This window comes from Tenrec ecaudatus, chromosome 4 (assembly GCF_050624435.1).
Source record: "Tenrec ecaudatus isolate mTenEca1 chromosome 4, mTenEca1.hap1, whole genome shotgun sequence".
Classification (NCBI taxonomy): Eukaryota; Metazoa; Chordata; class Mammalia; order Afrosoricida; family Tenrecidae; genus Tenrec; species Tenrec ecaudatus.
Genome location: NC_134533.1, coordinates 60,088,609 through 60,111,903, shown reverse-complemented (window position 1 = coordinate 60,111,903; position 23,295 = coordinate 60,088,609). Strand labels below are relative to the sequence as shown.

The 23,295-nt window shown below is 41.7% G+C and overlaps 1 protein-coding gene across 1 annotated transcript in view; it reads left to right on the top strand.

Moving 5' to 3' along the window:
• CTR9 (CTR9 component of Paf1/RNA polymerase II complex) overlaps positions 1 to 22,075 on the top strand; it is a 28,822-nt gene extending 6,747 nt beyond the window's left edge. The window contains exons 6-25 of the mRNA XM_075546069.1: positions 907 to 1,055; positions 2,349 to 2,456; positions 5,658 to 5,765; positions 5,886 to 6,122; positions 8,880 to 8,969; positions 9,086 to 9,214; positions 9,320 to 9,503; positions 10,653 to 10,741; positions 12,236 to 12,421; positions 12,512 to 12,599; positions 12,839 to 12,987; positions 13,677 to 13,793; positions 13,924 to 14,069; positions 15,455 to 15,526; positions 15,995 to 16,130; positions 16,261 to 16,407; positions 16,767 to 16,924; positions 19,242 to 19,338; positions 19,575 to 19,687; positions 21,064 to 22,075. Coding sequence (XP_075402184.1) covers positions 907 to 1,055; positions 2,349 to 2,456; positions 5,658 to 5,765; positions 5,886 to 6,122; positions 8,880 to 8,969; positions 9,086 to 9,214; positions 9,320 to 9,503; positions 10,653 to 10,741; positions 12,236 to 12,421; positions 12,512 to 12,599; positions 12,839 to 12,987; positions 13,677 to 13,793; positions 13,924 to 14,069; positions 15,455 to 15,526; positions 15,995 to 16,130; positions 16,261 to 16,407; positions 16,767 to 16,924; positions 19,242 to 19,338; positions 19,575 to 19,687; positions 21,064 to 21,496 — 2,936 coding nt within the window. The 3' untranslated portion in view covers positions 21,497 to 22,075. The remainder of the gene's footprint in view (positions 1 to 906; positions 1,056 to 2,348; positions 2,457 to 5,657; positions 5,766 to 5,885; positions 6,123 to 8,879; positions 8,970 to 9,085; positions 9,215 to 9,319; positions 9,504 to 10,652; positions 10,742 to 12,235; positions 12,422 to 12,511; positions 12,600 to 12,838; positions 12,988 to 13,676; positions 13,794 to 13,923; positions 14,070 to 15,454; positions 15,527 to 15,994; positions 16,131 to 16,260; positions 16,408 to 16,766; positions 16,925 to 19,241; positions 19,339 to 19,574; positions 19,688 to 21,063) is intronic.
• Positions 22,076 to 23,295: the final 1,220 nt, after the last annotated feature.

Genomic DNA, 23,295 nt, shown 5'->3' with positions numbered 1-23,295 from the left:
CCCACACCTGGAACGCGGAGGCAATCTCATTTTAGAGAAGGGGCCTGAGAAGAATCAGTCACAAGTGTCAGAGGAAGACAAAGTAGACGCAATATTTTTGAAGCCAAATGTCAAGTGCTTTAGAAGGAGAGATGGATGGATAGTGCCAAATTCTGTTACCTGGCCAAATGAGGCTGATACAACCATTGGATTTAGCAACACAGAAATTCTTAATAATTTACTGGAATAGTATACAGATAATAGCCTCCTTGGAATAGGTTTAAGAGGAAAGAGAAGGAAGAAGTTGGAGGCAGTAAGTGTAGACAGATTGCCCTGGAGTTTGCTGTGAAACGAAGAACAGAAGTGGATTGGCAACTGAAAAAGAGAGATGGGATCAAGAGTTTTTTTTCCAAGATGGAGGGATCCATGTGTGTGGATGAGAATCAGACGTGTGGAGAGGGAAAATTTAATGATGGAAGAAAAATAAGGGAAGGTTACTGGAGCAGTGCCTTTGTAAGATAGTTGAGAAGGGCTAGTGACCAATAGACAATAGCTTTCATTAAGACCTAGATTGTAGTTTTAGGTATGGCCTTGAATGTGGCTTACGGTTAAAAGCTAGTATGTTCATATAATTAGTTATATTATTTACAACCTTAATGGAATATTTTGTTCTCTGTTTAAAATTTAGTCTTCAAAAATGAGATCAAAGGTATAGTTTAAAGAAGAAAATACCAATATTAGTGATACTCTGTTCTATGGAAAGACCCAAGGATCCATGACTGAGGTTGGGAATGGAGGGTGGTGTATAATTTAACCAAATTTGTGGGATACGTAAAATTTTATAGTGTAGTTGCAATGAGGTTAACAGAGAAGGGTTAAACTCTAATACTTACTTGACAGATTGAATATCCGATTTTTTATTTTTAGCGGAAGTTCGTTTAGGAATGGGCCATTGCTTTGTGAAGCTTAACAAACTAGAGAAAGCTCGTTTGGCATTCAGCAGAGCCTTGGAACTCACTTCCACATGTGTGGGAGCCTTGGTTGGACTGGCTGTTCTAGAACTCAACAATAAAGAGGTATGTAAATGAAAAATTAAGTAGTTCCTGGCTGACTTATAGGTCCCCGATCCCTTATCCAAATCCCTGGGGCCAAGTGTGTTTCAGATGTCAAGGCTTCAGATTACAGAAAGGTAATACAGTACTAATAACAACCTAAAAAATGTGGGTAGTTTCACACACATATATAATAATATATGCATATGGGAATGAACATGAAGACATGTAGGCACAGATACGTGTATCTGTAGGCACGTGTTCATATAGGTATATGCATATGTGTAATGATGGTCTGTTCCACAGTTGACCCCTGGCTTGGTTTTAGCTGCTGATACTATCTCCATCATCTTACCACAGAGGTGGTCAATTTGATTTCTGTATCAAGAGATGTCCAGGTGTATAGTCATTGTTTGTATGATTGAAAAGGGTATTAACTATGAAGAAGCTGTTGGTCTTGCAAAATTCTGTCATGCATTTCTCCGGCTATATTTCTATCACCCAGACCATATTTTCCAACCACTGTTCCTTCCTCTTTGTTTCCAACTTTGCATTCCAATATAATTATCCTTGCATCTCGATTGTATGTGTCATCAATTTCAGACCGAAGATACTGCTCATATGTAAGTTCAAGTTGAAGCTGAAGAAAATTAAATAAGGCCATAAGACCCAAAATATGACCTTGAGTATATCCTACCAGAATTTCAGAAACATCTTAAGAACAGGTTTGACACTTTGAACACTTATGACAATCTGACAACCCGTGGGATGGCATCAAAATCATACGTGTTCTTTGATGCCTGATAACCGATCCCTTCAGCACCTTGTGATCACACAGGCTGGTGTGCTTCTTCAATGAGGGCTTTGTTGCTTCTGAGCTAGATGGCCGCTTGTTTACCTTCAAGCCTTTAAGATCCCAGACGCTATACCTTTTGATAGCTGGGCACCATCAGCTTCCTTCACCACATTTGCTTATGCACCCATTTGTCTTCAGCCATCATATCGAGGAGGTCATGCTTAAATTTTATTATTTACTGCCATCATATATATGGGGATGGAGGTTCAAACATACACCCTCCCTTCCCAAGCTCCTCTCCACACAGGCCCTCCTCCTATGTGAAGAGAAGTGATGGATGGATGGATCAGAGACAGAGAAACCTCACGCAGGAGGGCCTTCTCTAGGCTCTCAGAGGAAAGGCTATACGATCGGTTTTTATATGACCTTATTTCCTGAGACAGTAAAAAACCATGGGAAAAATGCTGGTGAAGTAAACAAGATTTAAGTGCCAATAATCGTATCATTTTGTGATCTTTTAGGCTGATTCCATCAAAAATGGTGTCCAACTTCTTTCCAGAGCCTATGGAATAGATCCTAGCAACCCTATGGTATTGAACCACTTAGCAAACCACTTTTTCTTCAAGAAGGTAAAAGGACTTTTTAAAGTTATTTACATTAAAATCCTGATAATTCTGTACTGCAATTGATAACTGTTTTCATTTAAAAAGAAAACTGAAAGGAATTCTGAAAATGTGAGATTTGTTTTTTATTTTGTTTTATTGTTGTTTTCAAATAGTGTTTGTATAAATTATATGGGGTGAGTTCATTCATTCTTTTGCTTACTTTATATAGTTTCTGACCCTGTATATTCTGTACAGCACTGTGATAGGGATGTAGAGATCAATCAGTAAGACACGGCTCCTGCACTTAGGGAGTTCAGTTAGTAGAAAAAGCAGATAAAGGCTTCTACCCTGGTGTGATAGAGAAATAAGGGAATAGTTAAGGGATATTTTCCTGGCAATGGAAAAATGAACTGGGCTTTAGGCAGGAAGAAGAAGTCATTAGGTAGGTGAGTGGGTAAAGGCACAGATTTTGAAGACAGTTTGATTTTGATTTAATATGAGCATGAAGCATGGTCTGCTTATCTAGTAGGTAGATGCATTAGATCGAGATCCAGGTAATGGGCATGTGTGAAACATCAGGAGTTTCTATGTAATTATGATGGGTAGTTTTTGTTTGTCTTTGCATGTTGATCATGATATATTTCTTTTGGGTTTTGTTATGATATGTTTCTTAATTGCCATTTTGTAACAGCAACTTAATTTTTTTAACACTAAACCCTGAATTTAATTGAAGTTTTTGTTTTGTTTTTTCACAAGAATCATGAAGTTTTAATCTTTAGGGAAAAAACCTTGCCATCAGAGTTGATTTTGACTTGTGACTGTATGGACTGAGAAGAACTGGCCCCAGGGTTTTCGAGGCTGTGACCTGTGTGGAAGCAGACACCACATCTTTCTCCTGTGGAGGCGTGGGGGTCAGCCCACCACCCTTTCAGTGACATAGCACTTTGTCACTCTGTCCCCAGGGGTCTTCCTCTCATGTGAAACTAGCTAGTATATTGAACCAAAAATTTAAAGGAAAATAAGTAGTTATTTTAAGTAAAAGTTCCCCAAACTGCATCAGTCCTTATAATAATTGCCTACTGTATTATTGTTGTTGTTGGCATGTGGATTTCCAAGAGAGCCTATCTGTTTCCCACAAGGCAGCTGGTAGTTTCAAATGAACCAACTTGATGGCAATGAGTGTGAGTTTTGAGAGGTGCCTGCCAACTGCTTAACACTGTTACAAGGGCATCACATGTCTTTATGCACTGGCATAATCTCACAACGGTGAAGTGTAGGTGATATGATCCCCATTTTTTGAGTAAGTTAATGCAGACTTACAGTCTGAGGTCACCTTGCTACAAGCCATGCTGTTTTACTCCTATCATAATGAGTGATTGAGTAAGCTTTAAGAGAAATGTGCCCTGTAGGAAAATTAGGCAAGTTGAAAGTTACATAAGCTAGTTTGGTTTTCACTGAAAAAACTGAACGACTGTTTCTCGTTATGCGTGTGCACATCTAATAAGAAGCCTTGCTCACGGCTGCTGTGGCAACTTTGGAGAGGCAAATGAGAATTGGTCACTTTTCAGTTTTCACCTTTGAGCTAGCTAACCTGCTGCTGCTCAAGATAAAGATTTATTCTAGGAACATATTCAATACATACAGAACACGTCAATACATGTCAAGCCCATCCATTTAAGTGTTACTGAAATACGTGTGTCACTGCAAGGTCTGCAGTTCAAAACCACCAGCCTCTCCACAGGAGAAAGACGAGGCTTCTAATTCCCGCTAAAGAGTTAGAGTCTTGAAAATCCACAGGGGGTAATTCTACACTGTTTTACAGGATGGATCGCTGAGTCAGAATCGACTCGATGCCAGTGAATTTGGTTTGGTTTTGAAGGCAGTTGATGCAACGTTACCTTGCACCAAACATGTGTCTTTAAAGTTTACAAAACATGTTTTCATAGGTTTCCTCAATTTATCATCATAGCAGCCCTGGGAGGTACTTGGATATTTCTATTTCTCTTCCTATAACTCAGCTATGTTAGACATAATTTGCCTACATTCACTTGGCTAACAGGTAGTAAAGTTCTCTGCTCACTACACTGCATTGCCTCCCCTATAGAAGACTCAATATTTAGGAAGAGTTCTATTAGTTAACACTCCAGACACTTCAGTGATGGGAACTGTCACCACCCATGGAGCAGTGCGCACAGACTTAGCTCTAGAGCCGTGGTTCGCAACCTTCCACATCCTTCGACCAGTTCCTCGTGTGGTGGTGACCCCCAATCATAACATTGTTTTCGTTGCTACTTCATAACTGTCATTTTTGCTACTAGTGTGGATCAGGTGACCCCTGTGAAAAGGTTCCACACACACACATGCCCCAAAGGGGTCCTGACCCACATGTTGAGAACTGCTGCTCTAGATGGAGCTGAGGATTGGGCTAGGTAGGGTTTGGACTTGCTTGGCCTCTTGATTAAATTACAGACAAAAACTGTAAGAGAAAACCAAAGAAGAAAGCTCTGCTAAAAGATGTAAATGAGGATTTAAAAATAGAATCTTTGTCTTTTTCTAATCTTTACTACATTATGCAAGTGTTGAATTTCAAATTTAAAAATCACTTCCCAGGAGATTTGTCATGCATTCTGGAGTAATGAAAGTAGGGAACTCAAAGTAGACACCAGTAGAAAGACAAACACAACGTTTTGTCTTACCCTCACAGTTGTTAAAATTGTTCTAAAACCTAAAGCATGTTGAAAATAAATAAATTAAAAGGTGAGAACCCAAGCACTGACCCTAGCTAGGCGTTTCCTTTGGGATCAGAGGGGGGGGGGGAGCTTTTCCAGCATGGACACACCTACTTCACTTCTCTAAGTATGTGTCCTCGATGATATTATAATGATAGTCCTTGAATAGCTCTTAGTTAAGATTAGAGCAGGTGTGAAAGGACCATACGTAGTATAGTGCTTGGCACATCATAGGTCTCAATAAATTGTAACAGCGACCAGTCCTTGCCTGATGGTTTCTTTCCCCCTTGTAAAAATGTTGCCCGTCCCTCGGAGGACTGTTGGGAGGGACACATGTGCTTGTTTCGGACTAGTGAATGTTAGTTTGTCAGCAAGAACAAGGAAGGGAAACGTATATTGAATTTTAGAGACTGATACTATTATCAGGTCAATTAACAAAGCGTATTGAATATTACTAAAGTCCTACTCAGTTGGTTTTCTGCATTTCATTGCTCAGGATTATAGTAAAGTCCAGCACTTGGCTCTCCACGCGTTCCATAACACCGAAGTCGAGGCCATGCAGGCAGAGAGCTGCTACCAGCTGGCTAGATCATTCCACGTCCAGGTAAAAAAGCTTTATAACTTTTCTAAAGATCGAATTCTTTTTCTTTCCTTCAGTTGAGAGTTCTTCTGATCTTTAAGGAAGAACAGTGCTTGATTGCTTTATTTGGTCTCTCCTTCTCAGGAAGATTATGACCAAGCCTTCCAGTACTACTATCAAGCCACACAGTTTGCCTCGTCCTCTTTTGTGCTACCGTTTTTCGGCTTGGGACAAATGTATATTTATCGAGGTGACAAAGAAAATGCATCTCAGTGCTTTGAAAAAGTTTTGAAAGCTTATCCTAATAATTATGAAACTATGAAAATTCTTGGCTCTCTCTATGCTGCCTCAGAAGATCAAGAGAAACGAGATATCGCCAAGGTACATCTTATAAAAATCTTACTATTTCCCATCTGCCTTTTCCTGTGTCCTGGAGTCAAACTCGTTCCTCATGTCTGTCTATTTTTGCTTATGTGGTTTTTGGGGTTTTTTTTTCAAGTTACTTTATGAAACCTTAAACACTGAATATACTTAAACTGTGGTCCAGGGCTATATATTTAATTTAATGATAGTTCAAGTCTAAATTATATTGTTGTTTTAAGGCAGAAAGGAGTGGACAGATTTTCTCAAAGGAAGATTGATTTTTGCTTCACGATGCGCTCTGCCCTGCTCGTCGGGGATAGACGTCACATTTCCCAGTGCCATGCATGGCAGCACCAAGACATTTCAGTGACGGTGCACCGTAGCCCAGCATTGTCCATCGTCGTGAAGTAATCCTTGTGTCTCCTTGGTCTCATTCTCCTTCCTTTCCCAGGCTTCGCCTTCTCCTCCCCCGTTTCCCTTGGTCAGGGCTGCGTCAGTGTCTCTGATTTTAAGCTGAAAATGACATCTTTGCAAAAGCAACGGGATGCAAGCTCACTGTTGTCTTCCAACTCCCTCACTGTCTTTTGATTATAAGTAACTTCTTGCTATCTGTGAAGATTATTTTCTTCTGTTGCATATTTTGTGAACGCAACACAATTCCACTCCCCTTCAACTGAGTAACTTCTTATCATTTGAAGGAAAATTTCCCAGTGATAATTTTGTGCTTGGTGCTACCAAAGAAAGGTTTAGTGTAGGAGATGTTATTTACACTGTAGTCCATTGTGGAACATGGGAACATTCTCCTCCGAACTCCGCCCAGGGCACTGGGAGGATAGACCTTCCATAACCATTGGAGATTGTAGTGCTTGTCAGCCTAGACATGAGTGACAGCGTTGCCCTGTGTTCTCGACCCAGATTGGCACCCTAAGGAATTTTGACTTGGTTCCTATGTGAGCACTGATTGTATCTTCTGGTTAAAACAGCATAAAAGCTGTTTTATGGGAACCTTGGTTAGCCACAAAGGTTAGACTGTTTAGGAAAATCAGCAAACTAGTCCTCTGTGTTTTCGTCAGTGTCATTTGTTAAGGTCCGGTGACACTGATAGAGCTCACCCAAAATTAAGTTGTATGGTTTCTTGGTAACAGTACCACTCCACGACCTGAACCATGTGGTCTTTGGGATCCTTCTGGTCATTAATGCTGACAGGCAGGTCTGATATGCAAAAAAGCTTGCGTCCCTTTCTGAAAGAGTTCTTTGTTGGAGAGGTAAGCGGTGGAAGGACTACCTGAGTAAGGTCCATTCCAGGACAAGCTGTGCATGATAATACTGACCCTGCTTCTCCCACCGTCTGTCTTCATGGGAACTGAAAAGGTTGCCATCCCTTGTTCCAATGGACATGGAAGATAAAGTGATTCTCTGGTGTCTTCAGAGCGTTAGACCGTGTTCTGAGCTGCTGTGTCACAACACGAAGGCAGATCCAGAAATCTGTTAAACACTTTGGGGTCGAGCTATTTTGATGTAATTTATCAATATCATAGACTTCATTTTCACTGCTAGAATAAGAGAATTCAGGAACAAGTTGACATGGTTCAGAGAAGTTAGACTTCTACTAGGTAGTGAATGGCCGTTGCCTATGTTGCTTGGTGTTGGAGTCTGACGGTGTCCCAGAGTAGCTAATACAGGTCTCACTAATAGGGGCGATGGATGCTGCTGACTTAGCGACCGAGCAGGTTCCAGAGACTGGGTGCGGGTGGGGGGGAGGTCGTGTCTAGGAACACAATGTACTTACTGTACTGCAGACTCTAAAGCACTAGGTTGATTTATTGTGTCTACAGGCTTGCTAACACTTTCATTCCATCTGCATGCTTCTGCACAGTACTCTGGGCTTAGCAATCTGCAGCAATAAAATACAATGTTGCATTGGTTCTGCCATGCTCTTTGTTGTCTCTTTGTTAATTTTCTGATTTCTTTTTCTGTTCATCATCTTGGCAGTTAAGCTTGTCATGAAAAGGCTGTAATTGTTCTGTCAATATTTATAAATAAGCATCAGCTTCCCTAAGTTTCTTATCAAAGTCTAGACACTAGGAACAAATCCTGAATCTGAACTTCTGCAAGTGGCCAGCAAGAAAGCCATTTGCCAGGGCTCCCCCTCCTGTGCCTCTAGGGGTGGGAACTGGGGACTGCTCCCTGTAGCACCCCTTTTCCTACCCCACCACGGGGTCCCCCTCCTCATGTCTTGTCACTGTTAGTGGAGATAGGATGGAAGCAGCGTGGTTAGCTGCGCGGGTTTGCTTTTTAAGTAACGAACGTAGAGCCCTGGTGGCACGCTGGGCTGTTAACTGCAGGGTAAGCCGTTCCAACCCGTCTTTCTCCATGAGGAAGATGAGGCTTTCTGCTCCTGTAAAGAGTTCGAATCTCTGGGGAGGGAGGGGGCAAAAACATAAAGAGGAGCTGATACCAAGGGCTCAAATAGACAGCAGATGTTTTGAGAATGATGAGGGCAACACATGTACAAATGTGCATGACACACAATGGATGGATGGATGGATTGTGATCAGAGTTGTACGAGACCCCAATAAAATTATTTTTTTTTAAAAAAACAGTTTTGGTCTCAGAAACTCAGAGGCGCAATTCTACCCTTCCCTCGGTCTCTATAAGTCGTAATTAACTTGATGGCCATGAATTTTTGAGTGAATCCATAGTGATTTATTAAAAAGATGTCATCCACTTTTTACTTGTTGGATGTTTTCACATAATGACCTCTTTTTATCTCAGGGCCACTTGAAGAAGGTCACAGAACAGTATCCCGATGATGTTGAAGCTTGGATTGAGTTGGCACAAATCTTAGAGCAGACTGATATACAGGTACTTTATAACCTAGTCTTGGCTTTCCTCTCCTGACCCGTGTGCTCTCTGTAAGCGTGGTGTAACGTTTCTCTCTCATTTCCACCCATACCTCATCCTGTCACTGCGAAACACAGGGTGCTCTTTCAGCTTACGGAACAGCAACTAGAATCCTTCAGGAGAAAGTGCAGGCTGATGTCCCCCCAGAGATCCTGAATAACGTGGGTGCTCTGCATTTTAGACTTGGAAACCTAGGGGAAGCAAAGGTAGGACAACACGCGTGTTCCTTTCCTGTGTATTTTATCACCTTGAATCCAATCTTTGAAGACTTATCAACCAGGTCTTTTACAGTGCAGTTTTCTTTCTTGTAGAAATATTTTTTGGCATCATTGGATCGTGCAAAGGCAGAGGCTGAACATGATGAACATTATTATAACGCTATTTCTGTTACAACATCATACAATTTGGCCAGACTATACGAGGCGATGTGTGAATTCCATGAAGCAGAAAAACTATATAAAAACATCTTACGGGAGCATCCTAATTATGTTGACTGTAAGGCTTTTTAAGCTTTTTTAAAAATCATTTTATTGGGGGCTCATACGACCGTTATCACAATCCATACATGCATCTGTTATGTCAAGCATATTTGTTGCCCTCATCATTCTCAAAGCATTTGCTTTCTACTTGAGCTTGGTATCAGCTCCTCGTTTTTCCCCCTCCCTGGTCCGTCATGAACCCTTGATAATTTATAAATTATTATTACTTTGTCATATCTTACACTGTACGACATCTCCCATCACCCACTTTCTATTGTTCAACCCCCAGGGAGGGGGTTATCTGTAGATCCTTGTAATCAGTTCCCTCTCTCTACCACACCTTCCCCCCACCCTTCCGGTATCGCCACTCTCAGCACTGGTCCTGAAGGGATCATCTGTCCTGGATTCCCTGTGTTTCCAATTCCTATCTGTACATCCTTTGGTCTAGCCAGAAGGCTTTGTTTTATGTAATGAAATTCCTACAACAGCAGCCAAAATTTAGCTCAGAAAAACCTTCTTGAGAGCCAACAATGAAAAAATGCTGATGTTTCTGGTGCCCCAGTTTTTTCAAGGCAGATTTGTGACCATCAAAAACACATGTAGCTTCACATGAGATAGAAATTAAAACAAACAGCTAAAATGATAGACCATAGTTAGACTGTATTTTGTGTACTAGTAGCATTTTCTGCATAAAACAACTTGTGTGTGTGTGTGGTGTATTGTTATTAAGTGGAAGCACCAGGTAAGAGTCCAGGTCTTCTGATAGGAAGCAGTGCCTGTTAGTCTGTCCTTTCTTAATCTTTTGCCATATGACAAACAACTTTTTAACAAAAGTTGTCCGTGGTGGGCATTAGAGAGAAATTGGAGACAGACCACTGAAAGTCTTTTACACAACTTGGATAAGAACTGGATTCCAGAGTACCTGCATCGGGAACACCATGGAAAAGAGAGAACTTTGACTGACAGTGGGTCATGAAGGCCCAGTGCTTCTGTGCCATGTTCCATGGTCTGCACTGGCGTTGGATCTTGTTTACCAGTGGAGGAACTCTCTTGTAAGCGTTGTATGCATGAATTAACGAAAAATAGTTGTTTTAAAAACAGGACTTTACATTTCATCCTTAATGGCTAGCATTTTAAACATAACAACTTAAATGTGTGTTTGCAGGCTATTTACGTCTAGGAGCCATGGCCAGAGACAAAGGAAACTTTTATGAGGCTTCAGATTGGTTTAAGGAAGCTCTTCAGATTAATCAGGTTGGTAATCTTGGCTCTTTTTTTTTTTTTTATAAATCATTTTATTGGGGCTCGTACAACTCTTATCACCATCCATACATCCATCCATTGTGTCAAGCATATTTGTAATATTTGTATATTTGTTGCCCTCATTCTCAAAACATTTGCTTTCTACTTGAGCCCTTGGGATCAGCTCCTCATCCCCCGCCTGTAATCTTAGCTCTTAACTTGAAAAGTAATGTTTTCCATTTTTCTCTTCTTTAGTGAGTCCGTTTGTTCTTTTAATGGCTATCACTTTTCTAATGATCATGACAGCTTCCTGGTTTGTTTGTTAACTGAGTTGCATTATTTATCATGTAACAAATAGGACCATATTTAAATATTTAAATATCTTACAGTCTCCTTCTTGTGTCTTCTCTTCCACACTATTTCTTCACGTACACTTCACCACATGTGAACTGGCCCCCAGGTCTTTTACCCTCTACTTTGCTCAAGCTGGGTAGTTGAACCCCTCGGAACTTGACGACGTAGTGGTTACAAGTCGGGCTGCCAACCGCAAGGTCAGCAATTCAAAATCATCAGCCATTTTGCCAAGAGTTGCCCTCTTGGAATCTCACAGGCCAGTTCTACCCATTCCTATAGAGTGGCTTTGAGTCAGCATCGGCTTGATAGATGGCAGGAAACTTGAGTGGTGTGAGAAAGTTTATAGTCAGAGAGGCTTAGCATTTGAAATGGAACTTCCGAACTCATCAGAACTCTTTGATTGTGGCCCTAGAGGGAAATCAATTTCTCATTACAGCCTAGTAGATATGCACATGTGTGCATACAAAGAAAAATTAAAAGGGAATTTCAAAAATTATTTTGTCTTATTTCGCCCTGTGCAGTACACTGATAGTTTTGCTTTATCCCATTCCATTGCATTTTTTATGCTGATAACCACATGCTACATTGACTTCACTTTGAAGACCAGGGTGCACCTAAGACATGGTATTTTTCATCACTTTATGCATACGAAAGCTGGATAAAAATAAGGAATTCAAATGTTAAATTATGGCATTTGTGAAGAATACTAAATATGCCACAGACTGCCAGAAGAACAGACAAATTTGCCTTAAAGTAAGTGCCACCAGAATGCTCCTTAGAAGCAAAGGTGGACATGGAACAGGAGGGACCAGTCCATCATGCTTGGTAAATTAGCAGGGTCCGCAGAAACAGAGGAAGACCATGGAATGGATTGGCCCAGTGGCTGCAAAGCACTGAGTGGTCTCAAGCAACGGTGTGTGTGGCTGGCACAGAACTGCACAATGTCTCGTTCTGTTGGACACAGGTTCGCTCTGAGTGAGAACTGACTTGATGGCGCTTATCAATAATGATGGGTCTCACTGTCAGTTTGAAAAAACTATGTAGCTTTTAAATCTCATCTTGTAAATGGAATTGCTGTTGTATAAAGAAAATTGACCTCTCTTAATCCAAACCACAGATTTTGCTTCTTTATATTTCCACTGTGTCATTTAGGATCATCCAGATGCTTGGTCTTTGATTGGTAATCTTCATTTGGCTAAACAAGAATGGGGCCCAGGACAGAAGAAATTTGAGAGGATATTAAAACAACCATCTACTCAGAGTGACACGTACTCGATGCTGGCCCTCGGCAATGTGTGGCTCCAGACTTTACATCAGCCTACCCGAGACCGAGAAAAAGTAATTCTCTTTTGGCCTTTTTTAATGAAACTGAGGTTCTGCGTTCCCATTTGGATTTTTTTAATTTGCAGTGTTTATTTCTTTTTATAGGAGAAGCGTCACCAAGATCGTGCTTTGGCCATCTATAAGCAAGTGCTCAGGAACGACTCCAAGAACCTGTACGCGGCCAATGGCGTCGGTGAGACCTCGGACTTGTGCATGCAATGTGGGCGTGGGAGTGCTCGTATGAAGGAGTTGCCGTTTTTCTAGTTGCTAGAAGAACATACTGGATGGAAGTCTTTAATGAACGTTTGCAGCCCCTGGTGTATTAGAACTTCTCTGCAAATGTAATACATGTAGTTGTCGTCAAGCAGGACTCTAGGTTTTCTGACTACAATGAGGAAATTCCTAAATGTGATGAACCTCTTATAACTGTAGGAGCCGTGTTAGCCCACAAAGGCTATTTCCGTGAAGCTCGTGATGTGTTCGCCCAAGTGAGAGAAGCAACCGCAGACATCAGTGATGTGTGGTTGAACTTAGCACACATCTACGTGGAGCAGAAGCAGTATATCAGTGCTGTTCAGATGGTAATGTCTTCCAAATCCTTTTACATCATGTTCAGTGGTGAGCAACTCTTTTTATCCATTCCGGCCCTGCCATGGGGTGTGGAGCTCCATGCTATTTCTTATGATACAGTGTCCATTCAGGAGTCATCAGCATACAGCGTGAAGAGCAGGCTTGATATTGATATCCTGCCTACACCACTAACTGCATGTCTTAGGCAAAAGATATTTTCTCTGACCCTCATTTTCCCTGTCTATAAAATGGAGATCATTGTGCCTTAACCTCATAGAATTTTATGAGAATCCAATATATACAATATTTGCACTAGCATATAAGCATAAGTACTTAGTAAATAACAGGATTGAATTATTTGTTTTACACTCTTGTTTTTCAACTAATACAGAAGGGTGGTAGCAGATGAAGCTTGTTTTCCATATACAAAACTTTGAAGTGGGCCAATATTCTTGAGAATATTGCTAAAGATATGAAAAAACTTTTTTTTTTTTTATGAAAAAAACTTTCCAACCTATTTATTACAAAAAATGCTGAAGAAGCCCACATTGTGAGTATTTAGTTTTTCAAATGACCGGATATTCATGCTGTAAAATTATATTTGGCCATTTTAAATATAAAATACCTTTTCACAGAACTCAAAGTTTGCTACATTTATTTTAAATCCGTTGTGATTTTATATATATTTCCCTTTTTGTAGTATGAAAACTGTCTCCGAAAGTTCTATAAGCACCAGAACACTGAAGTTGTACTCTATTTGGCCCGAGCCCTCTTCAAGTGTGGCAGGTTACAAGAATGCAAACAGACTTTGCTTAAGGTACGAAGCATTCACCATTCTAACTTCAATATCTGTTTCCATTGTATTTTTAAAGATTATTTTTTTCATGTGTGCTCACATACCAAATCCTTTGCATACACTCGGTAATTTCTCTGTTTTCCACTCATAGGCTAGACACGTGGCTCCCAGCGATACGGTTCTGATGTTTAATGTGGCCCTGGTGCTGCAAAGATTAGCTACCTCGGTCTTGAAAGATGAAAAGAGTAATCTGAAGGAAGTGCTTAATGCTGTGAAAGAGTTGGAGCTTGCACATAGGTAAAGATTGCCTAGAAACAACTTCGAAATTCTGTTTCAGTAAATGCATGCTTTCAAGGTGCTGAAAACTGCTTCAAAACCATGCTTTTATTAAAATCATCCCAGCCATATTTATGCCAAGCAGACAGTCTGCCACCAGATGGCGCCAAATCATAGCCAGGAACCTTCCTGATTTGTGTCATGAAGGAACTGGTGGTGCAGTGATTAAAGTGCTCAACCAAAAGTTGGTGGTCCAGACTGAAGAAAGATGTGGCAGTGGACTGTATAATTTTATATTAATTAATCAGTGCTTGTAATAAAGAGTTCTATATGACGGGGGGCGGGGGGGGGGGGCGGGCGGAGATGTAGCAGTTGGCTTCTATAAAGATTTACAGACTTGGGAGCCCTGTTGGGCAGTTCTACTTGTCTGTGAGTCAGAATCAACTTGATAGCAGTGGGTTGATCGGTTTGTTAGTCCAACTACAGAACTGCGTGACTTTACAGGATTGCCGTAGATTGTTCAGTGACAGTACAGGACTCGCCATTTTATACATTTGAAACATTTAGACTCTACTTAAGTTGTCTTGGTTTAACCTGTTAACACCAGGGTGTATTTAGAGGGGGGTTTGTGCTTGACTACTAGCCAACATGTTGGTAAGGTTGAACCTACCCAGACGTACCTTGGTAGACAGGCCTGGTGCTCTGCTTCAAAAAGGTCACAACCTTGAGCCCCCATGGAGCAATTCTAGCCTGCACACACTGGGTCACCACAGGTCAGAATCCCCAAGAGAGCAACTAGCAATTACCAGTGAGCTAAGATTGAGGCCGTAATGCTTAACAATTGATAGGTTCGTTCAGGTCAACTAAAATAACATTTAACTTTATTGTTTATCTGATAATTAAGTGTGTAGTAAAGTTTACTTTCACCTTATTTGAATTGTTGAATAACTATTTCATGCCTGGAAGATCCTAAATACTTTTATGGACTAAACCTCCTAACTCCCATGCCAACATGTTTAAATATTTGTTAACTGAATTGATTTGTATTTTTTCCCAAGTTTTATTGGAAACTAATTTACACATCATATAATTCAGTAGTTTGATCGTTCAATTAAGATTTATATTTTTTTGTGGATTACTGGTGACTTGAAATAGGACTTCAAAAAATATGACTTCACTTGCTTTAATGAATCTAAGTAAATGTACTCTTGAATGGTTTATTGATGAGAGCTTTTGTCAGTCCCTTCGCTATGTATAATTTTCTTACTGAGATGATAGTTCTTTATGCACTAAGTATATTTGTGTGTCTCAACCAATAATCTGTAGAACAAATTTCCAAGGTGTTGAGAGCCCTATTTTGTTAGAAATTTTTTGTTAAAAGTATTTTGTTTTCTCCTTCCATTTAGATACTTTAGTTACTTGAGTAAAGTGGGAGATAAAATGAGATTTGATTTGGCCCTCGCTGCTACCGAAGCCAGGTAATGTTACTGTTTGTAGAAGGTGACTTGGTGTGAGTTGTAGACTGAACTAAGGCCTCTTGGTGAGCCGGGTCAGTCTTCCCCCTGCGTCTCCTCATGGGGACCCCCACCCTCTACTGAGGTTTTTCCTAGGGGTCCCTTTATGAAGCGGTAGGACTAGGATTGAAACTGGAAAAGTGCTTTCCTGTCATTTCACTACTGTTAGGTCCTCAGAATCAGATATGCATCCCTGATTCTTTAAGTAATACCTGACAATTAGGTTGGAAATCACTTAGGACCTTTAAGTGGAGACTTAACATTGATGGGATCAGTTTATGGCAGCTAACTACAATTTGCTAATAGGTATTTTCTAATACTGCGTCCACATTTGAAACCTTGCTAAAGTCAGCAGGTATTTGTGCAGCAGGTGTTTGCACCGAGCGTGTCCTGCTGACTGTGTCCCTCTTCTCTGACTCGGAAACGTTCCAGGCAGTGCTCCGACTTGCTGAGCCAGGCCCAGTACCACGTGGCCCGGGCACGGAAGCAAGATGAAGAAGAGCGGGAACTGCGGGCCAAACAAGAGCAAGAAAAAGAGCTGCTGAGGCAGAAATTTCTTAAAGAACAGGTACCTGTTGTATTTCTCCCTGACTCCAAAATTACGCCCCCCCGTGTGTGCGCACATGCGTGTTCTGAAGTCTTGTGGTTAGAGCAGGAGCTGCACGGTATTCACTGCGGACACTTTGCGTCCCCCATAGGAAGAGAAGCGTCTCCGAGAAAAGGAAGAGCAGAAGAAGCTTCTGGAGCAGCGGGCCCAGTATGTGGAGAAAACAAAAAACATTCTCATGTTCACTGGTGAGACTGAAGCCACAAAAGAGAAAAAACGAGGTGGCGGTGGAGGACGGGTAAGAGGTGGTCCCCGCCGACACTGATGACCCCACTCCCAGCCTTTGGTTTTCCCAGATGACGATGGTGCTTAAACTTACCCAGGACCTAATTCTTAGTTTTAACTTCTTCCTATGCCAAAGAGACAGCTTTCCAAAGGAGAAAATGACGTAAATATGTCCATTATTCAGAAGCGCATTTTAATGTTAGCTAAGCTCCTTTCACCTGTAGTGACCTCGTAAATAGTTGATGGTTGTTGCAAAATAGTAATCAATGAAGACATTACTGGCCTAGTCAAGCACCTCTTTCTGTACGATGGCACTCAAGCCATACTCGTTCCACGCGCCAGGAGCTAACAGTTGTCTCATTTGGATTCTAGCGTTCTAAGAAAGGAGGAGAGTTTGATGAGTTTGTCAATGATGACTCTGATGATGACCTGCCCATGTCCAAAAAGAAGAAGAGGAGGAAGGGCAGCGGCAGTGAACAAGAAGGTGAAGAGGAGGAGAGTGGTGAGAGGAAGAAGAAGAAGAGGAAAAGGTACGATTGCCCTTCATGTGTTTTAAATCATCTTACAGAGGGGACAGAGAGCTTCTCACCGTCAATCTTTTATCTGTTTGTCAAGCTCTGGTGGTGTGGCAGCTTACACACTTTGAGCCATTAACCAAAAGATCAGGTCAAACCACCAGCTGTGCCATGGGAGAATCTAAAAAAAAAAAAAAGAAGTTACAATTTCAGAAACCCACGGCAGTTCTGCTCTGTCCTGTAGGGTCACTGTGAGTCAGAACTGACTTGAGGCAGTGCACTTGGGTTGGTACCCACATGATCTTCTCAGGCATTAAAGCCTTTTATCCCTTCTGTCATCTGTCTGTACGTAGACCCTATTCTAAACCCGAGTACTTGATATGGCCACATGTCACCACTGCTTTCTGAGAGCTACTAACCCACTGCCGCTGAGCCCATTACAGCGCAGCAGCCCTGTTGAGGGTTTCTGAGGCTGTCCGTCTTTGTCCTGCAGAATGGCTGCGGAGTTGGAGCTGACCTGTCATTAGCAGTCGAGCTGCTAGTCACTCGTAATTGCCTTTCTTATGTCCTTAACCAAACTCACTGCCAGGGAGTCAGTGCTGACTCATCATGACCCTATAGGGCAGAGCGAACAGCCCCTGTGGGTTTCCCACACGGGAACTCTTTACTGGAGTAGAAAGCCTCTTTCACCCTTGGAGCAGCTGGGAGTTTCAAACTGCTGACCTTAGGGTTAGCAGCCCAACTCAGAGCCACTACACCACCAGAGATTCTTTGTGTCTTTAAAGTGGTTATTAATACTACTGAACGATCTATAGGATTTAGAGTGAATGCGCCTATATTTATATCTATAGTAACTAAATGTACAATCTATGAAAAGTCGCCAAACCTGTTTTCTTCTCTGTAAAATGGAATTAATACTGCCCACCTTACAGTTCTGCTAGCTCTGTAAAATATGAATGTCACCCGCTCCGTCTCACCTGGACATGTCTGCCAGGCTTTCCTGTTGTCTCTCTCATGCTTCTCTGAGCAGGAGCCTCCATTCACTTATCTTACCCACACCACATTTCTTAGCCCCAGGCTCACTGTACTTGTAAGAATCTAATGCGCTCAATTCAGCACAGGCCTATGGATTTAAAACTGTGATTGGGTTGGGGGAGAGGAAAGAAGGGAAAAAATATGTAATATATATTTATGTGTACATATATGCAAATGCAACAAGGAAGGAGATGCACTTTTGGGCCTCTACTTAAATCTTACCTAAATATAAGAAGATTTTGTTCTAATCATGCGGCATTGTATGATACTCACTTTGCTGACCTGATTGCTGAAGTCAAAATGGGTGCATAAGCAAATGTGAAGAAAGCTGGTGGTGCCCGACTATTAAAAGATATAGTGTCTGGGCTCTTAAAGGCTCGTAGTTAAACAAGCAACTATCTAGCAGGGAAGCAACAAAGCCTACATGGAAGAAGCACACCAGCCTGTGTGATCATGAGGTGTTGACGGGAAGAGGTATCAGAAGGTCAAAAAGAAGCAACCAAACCAATGTGAAAGGGGTGTGGATGTAGTGGAGACCTAAAACCCACCTGTAAGATCACTGGACAGTCCTTCACAGAAGGGCCACACAGAAGCGGTAGACATATCACTGATGAACCACATAACTATCCTCTGGTTCTTTAATATTTCCTTCCCTTACTATGAAGGTTTTTATTTGTTTTATCTCATTAATCATGTTAGATTTGCGTACAAATATTTAAGATTGTTCGGCAAATGAAAGTCACGGTAGATAACCCTTCAGAAATAGTACCAGGAGTGTGTAATGGTTCCTGAGAGTATGGGAAGGGCAGTTGGGGATGGAGATCTGATCGCATTGATGACTGTATAACCCCACTCGATGGGGTCAAGCAACAGAATAGTATGTGGATGGATATATTGGAATGTGTAAGATAGGCAAAAAATTAAAACCAATAAATGATAGGAAAAGAAGGGTTTGGGGAGTGGGGGGAACAAAGTGAACAAGGAGCTCAAGAAGAAAGACAGTGTTGTGAAACTGATTGTGGTAGCATTTGTACAGTACTGCTTGTTATGATTCCACTGTGGAACGTTAGGCCACCTGTAAAAGTGTGATGGGGAAATTGGTAGCAGTCCTGGGCTGAATGGTTGGGAAGGAAGAAGAGAAAGATAGATGTTGGTCTCTGTCACTCCACCTGTAGATTGACTCAGTCGACAGGACTCCTGAACCATGTGCAACAAGAACATGTAGGTGGTGAAGTGGGCGGTCTTAACTTCGGAGGCATGGGGAATCTTGACTAACTCTTGGTGTTCATTATTGAAGGCCTGCAAAGGGAGATGAAGGGTCTGATGACGACGACACGGAAAATGGCCCGAAACAGAAAAAACGGCGCCCACCAAAAGCAGAGAAGAAAAGGGCTGTAAGTTTCCAGTACTGTCCTGCTGTCTCTTTCTCTGTCAGCATAGAACATGCACTGTGCACGAGTGCACTGAACTCGAGTGCATGTTTTCCTCCAGCAGCCTTCTCAAGCACAGCTACTTGTTTTCAAAGTTAATTGGTTGCTGCTTGATTGTATCATTTTAATGCTAGACCATTTTAACAAAGACATTCTAATGTACAAGTCTTGACTAATCTATTCTGTTAAACATTCTTTAGCCCAAGCCAGAACGTCTGCCTCCTTCAATGAAGGGAAAAATAAAATCCAAAGCCATAATATCGTCAAGCGATGATTCTTCGGATGAAGATAAACTTAAAATTGCTGATGAAGGGTAGGAATTTTTCCTGGAATAATTTATTTTTTTCTAATGATGTGAGTAAATCAAACAGGATTGTTACTCAGTTTCCTGGGCTAGAAGAAAAGACATTTTCTTTTTCTAAGGGGGAAAATAGACTTTTGGAAATTGGTGAGGAAATAGGTAACTGGGAGTGGTAACTGTCACAAAGTGTCCTCTCTCCAGCTTCATAGACTTATAGCTGGAAGCCACTGCATCAAATAACTCTTCGTTCTAACCCCATCTCATGTCTTCATTATTGCTAGTGCACCCCCCTTGTGGCCCTAATCATGGTGGGGCAGTAACACATTCAGGGTAGAGACAGGTGACGTGGTAATAAGAGTACCAGGAAAGTCTCCCACTCCCCAGCCTTGGGAAAGGACGAGTTCTTCAGTCTCAAAAGCCTAGTGAGGGGCTAGATTCCACCTTGGTTGCTGTTAGTTTTTTGGTAAAAATAAACATCCCTTCATAATTTTACAGTTATGGGAGATACTACATTCCGATACAAAGTGTCTGATAAAATCATTGTTACATTCTGTCTTACAACTAAAATGCATTTTGTTCCGTGATTTCATTGTTCTTGGAAACATCCACAGAACATCACCAGTTCATTTCTCGGTGTATGATTCACTGACTGATGGTGGCTACGTTGCTCACACTGCAGCCTTTTCCCCTTCCTCTTCCTCTTCCCCTTCCCAGCTGTTCTCTCCCATTCACGTAGCCAGCAGCCCCCACACTCCCTTAGCCGTTTGATCCCATAGAGAGAGTGCTTAAAGAGAAAGGCAGATATTGTTGACGACTTAAACTAAACCAAAGCTTCTTAAACTGTGGGTCACAACCCCATTTGGGGGTCACTTAACGTGTGGGTTGTGAAACATTTGGCAACCGGCAACCGCAGGAGGTTTCTGAATATGCAGTGATCAAAATCAACTGGGTAATGAATCAGAGCTCTGGTCCTGTGTTGCACATTTCTTGGGCTACAAATGGGTTTTGACTGGGAAAAGTTTAAGAAGCTCTGAGCTAAACTATTGTTTTAAGAAGACTTCAGAGGATATTTTTAGTTTAAGGTTTAAAGATTATTTCAGTGTAACAGTTTTGAGATTCATCCAGCATCTGACTCTTGAAAGTATGAAGTCCATGAGAATTTTTAATTCTGTTCAGCATTTCTCCCCCTTAATCAACATTTCTAGACTCTGCTCAACATGTTCCAATAATGGTAGCTGGGCAGAAAAATACACCAAACAAATACCGCAAAATGAACGCATGCAGAGAAACAGAATGTGGAATGTCATTTTTTTTAAGCACATAGTCTTGCTGATTAGGGACCCATGGGCCCAAATGCCCCGTTTCTAACCCATACTGATCTTTGTCAGTCATCCCAGACACAGCAACAGCGACTCCGATGAGGGCGAGCGGCGGAAGAAACGTGCCTCGTCGGAGAGCGAGTCCGATGAGAACCAGAATCCATCTGGCAGCGAGGCCGGCAGTCCGCGGCGGCCGCGCAGAGAGCGGTCCGACGAGGACTCGGACAGTGACCAGCCGTCCCGGAAGAGAAGGCCCTCGGGCTCGGAGCAGTCTGACAACGAGTCTGTGCAGTCGGGAAGCCGCCGCTCTGGGGGCTCGGCAGGGGGCTCCGAGAATGACTCGCGCCCAGCTTCTCCGAGCGGGGAATCAGATAGAGATTCCGAGAGGGGGTCTGATAATGAGGGTTCTGTCCGAGCCTCGGGCAATGAATCCGAACCAGAGGGATCCAACAACGAGGCTTCAGATCGTGGCTCAGATCATGGGTCAGATGATAGCGACTAGGTTTTATTTCTTAAATAAGCTTCATCTCTGGAGGAAAAGTTTTATAATATATGAAAGCTGTGATAAATATGTTTCAGATGTTTAGTCAAACATTTGTGAAATTTTTCTTAAGACTTTTTTTTTAATTCATTGTATAATACTAATCCCAAAAAAAATGTTTCCCATGCTAGTGTCCCAATCTCTGAGAATGTCTTGTACAAAGGGGTCTATTCTTGATTGTGGAACCAGTCCACCTACCATATGTGAAAACTGCAGTGAAAAACCCAGATGCTCAAGCATTCCTGCGCCGAGGGTAACGGAACGATGGCAGATGTTTCCTTTTCCTTGTCCATTAAGCAGTATACTGTCTTGAGTTTTAGTAATGCCAAGTACATTTTGAGTATAGAGAATGCTTTTATTTCTGGAGGACGAGCTATCTACTCTAATTGCATCCAAGGACAAATAGAAAGACCATTTTTTCCAGTAGATCAGTCGAAAGGATGAACTTGATGGTTAGGTGAGTGAGGTGTGGAGAAATGCTGTTCTGTTAGCAGAATGAAAGGTTCTACCTAAGACACATAATAAAATTCCTTTACCAGCTTTGCGTAATTTCATATTCTTTTGTTGTTCAACGTGTTTTTATGTGAAAATTTAGAATAGTGATGCAAGAAAGCTAAGGTACTACAAGTAATTCTTCAGTAAACTTCAGTGACAAGCAATTTTCATACAGCATTAGTCATACAGCTTGCAAAGAGCTTTAATATAGTCAACAAATGTTAAATGTACTATATTTGACAATGAGAACTTGCAGGCAAAATGCCTTTCCTGTCTTCAATTGTCCAAAAGCTTAGAGTTTAGTAGAGAAGATAAATTTATTGTCCCTTGGTATAAAAAAGGAGGCCTAGTGGCCTAGAGGATTATACATTAAGCTGCCAACAGCAAGGTCAGCAGTTTGAAACAACCATCCACTGTAAAGGATAAAATTGAGACTCCTCCCATGAAGAGTTATAGTCTCAGAAACCCACTGGGCAGTTCTATTCTGTCCTGTAGGGTCGCTATGAGTCATCTTTGACTTCATCTGACTGTTTTGGGTACGCAATGAAAAAAGGGTCCAGAGTAAAAATGGGATGAGCATTGGGTGGCTGGCTAAGCACAGCTCAGCAGTGTAAGCCTCCATCACTACCAACGAAAGATGTAACCACAGCTCAGCAGGGTAAGCCTCCATCACTACCAACGAAAGATGTAACCACAGCTCAGCAGCGTAAGCCTCCATCACTACCAACGAAAGATGTAACCACAGCTCAGCAGCGTAAGCCTCCATCACTACCAACGAAAGATGTAACCACAGCTCAGCAGGGTAAGCCTCCATCACTCTACCAACGAAAGATGTAACCACAGCTCAGCAGTGTAAGCCCCCATCACTACCAACGAAAGATGAAGCTGGCTGCCCAAAAGACTTACAATAAAGCGAAGAAAAAAAAATTTTCTAAGGGAAACACTAACACGTTGATAATACAAGCAGCCTTTTACCCAAGATGAAATTCAGGAGTAGGAAAGTAGAATTGAAACAGCAAACGGTGGACATGGGATAATTGATGGTACATTGAGGGGGGATAGCAATGGATGAGTTGAAATAAAATGTACATGAATTATTGAATGTAAATTTGACAATCTGTAAACTGTTAGCCAATTCACAGAGTTTTTAAAAAGATTTACAGCCTGTGTGATCACAAGGAGTCAAAGGGGTCAGGTATCAAGCATCAAAGAACAAAAAGTCAAATCATGAGGGGGAGTGCAGATTGGGGACCCAAGACCCATCT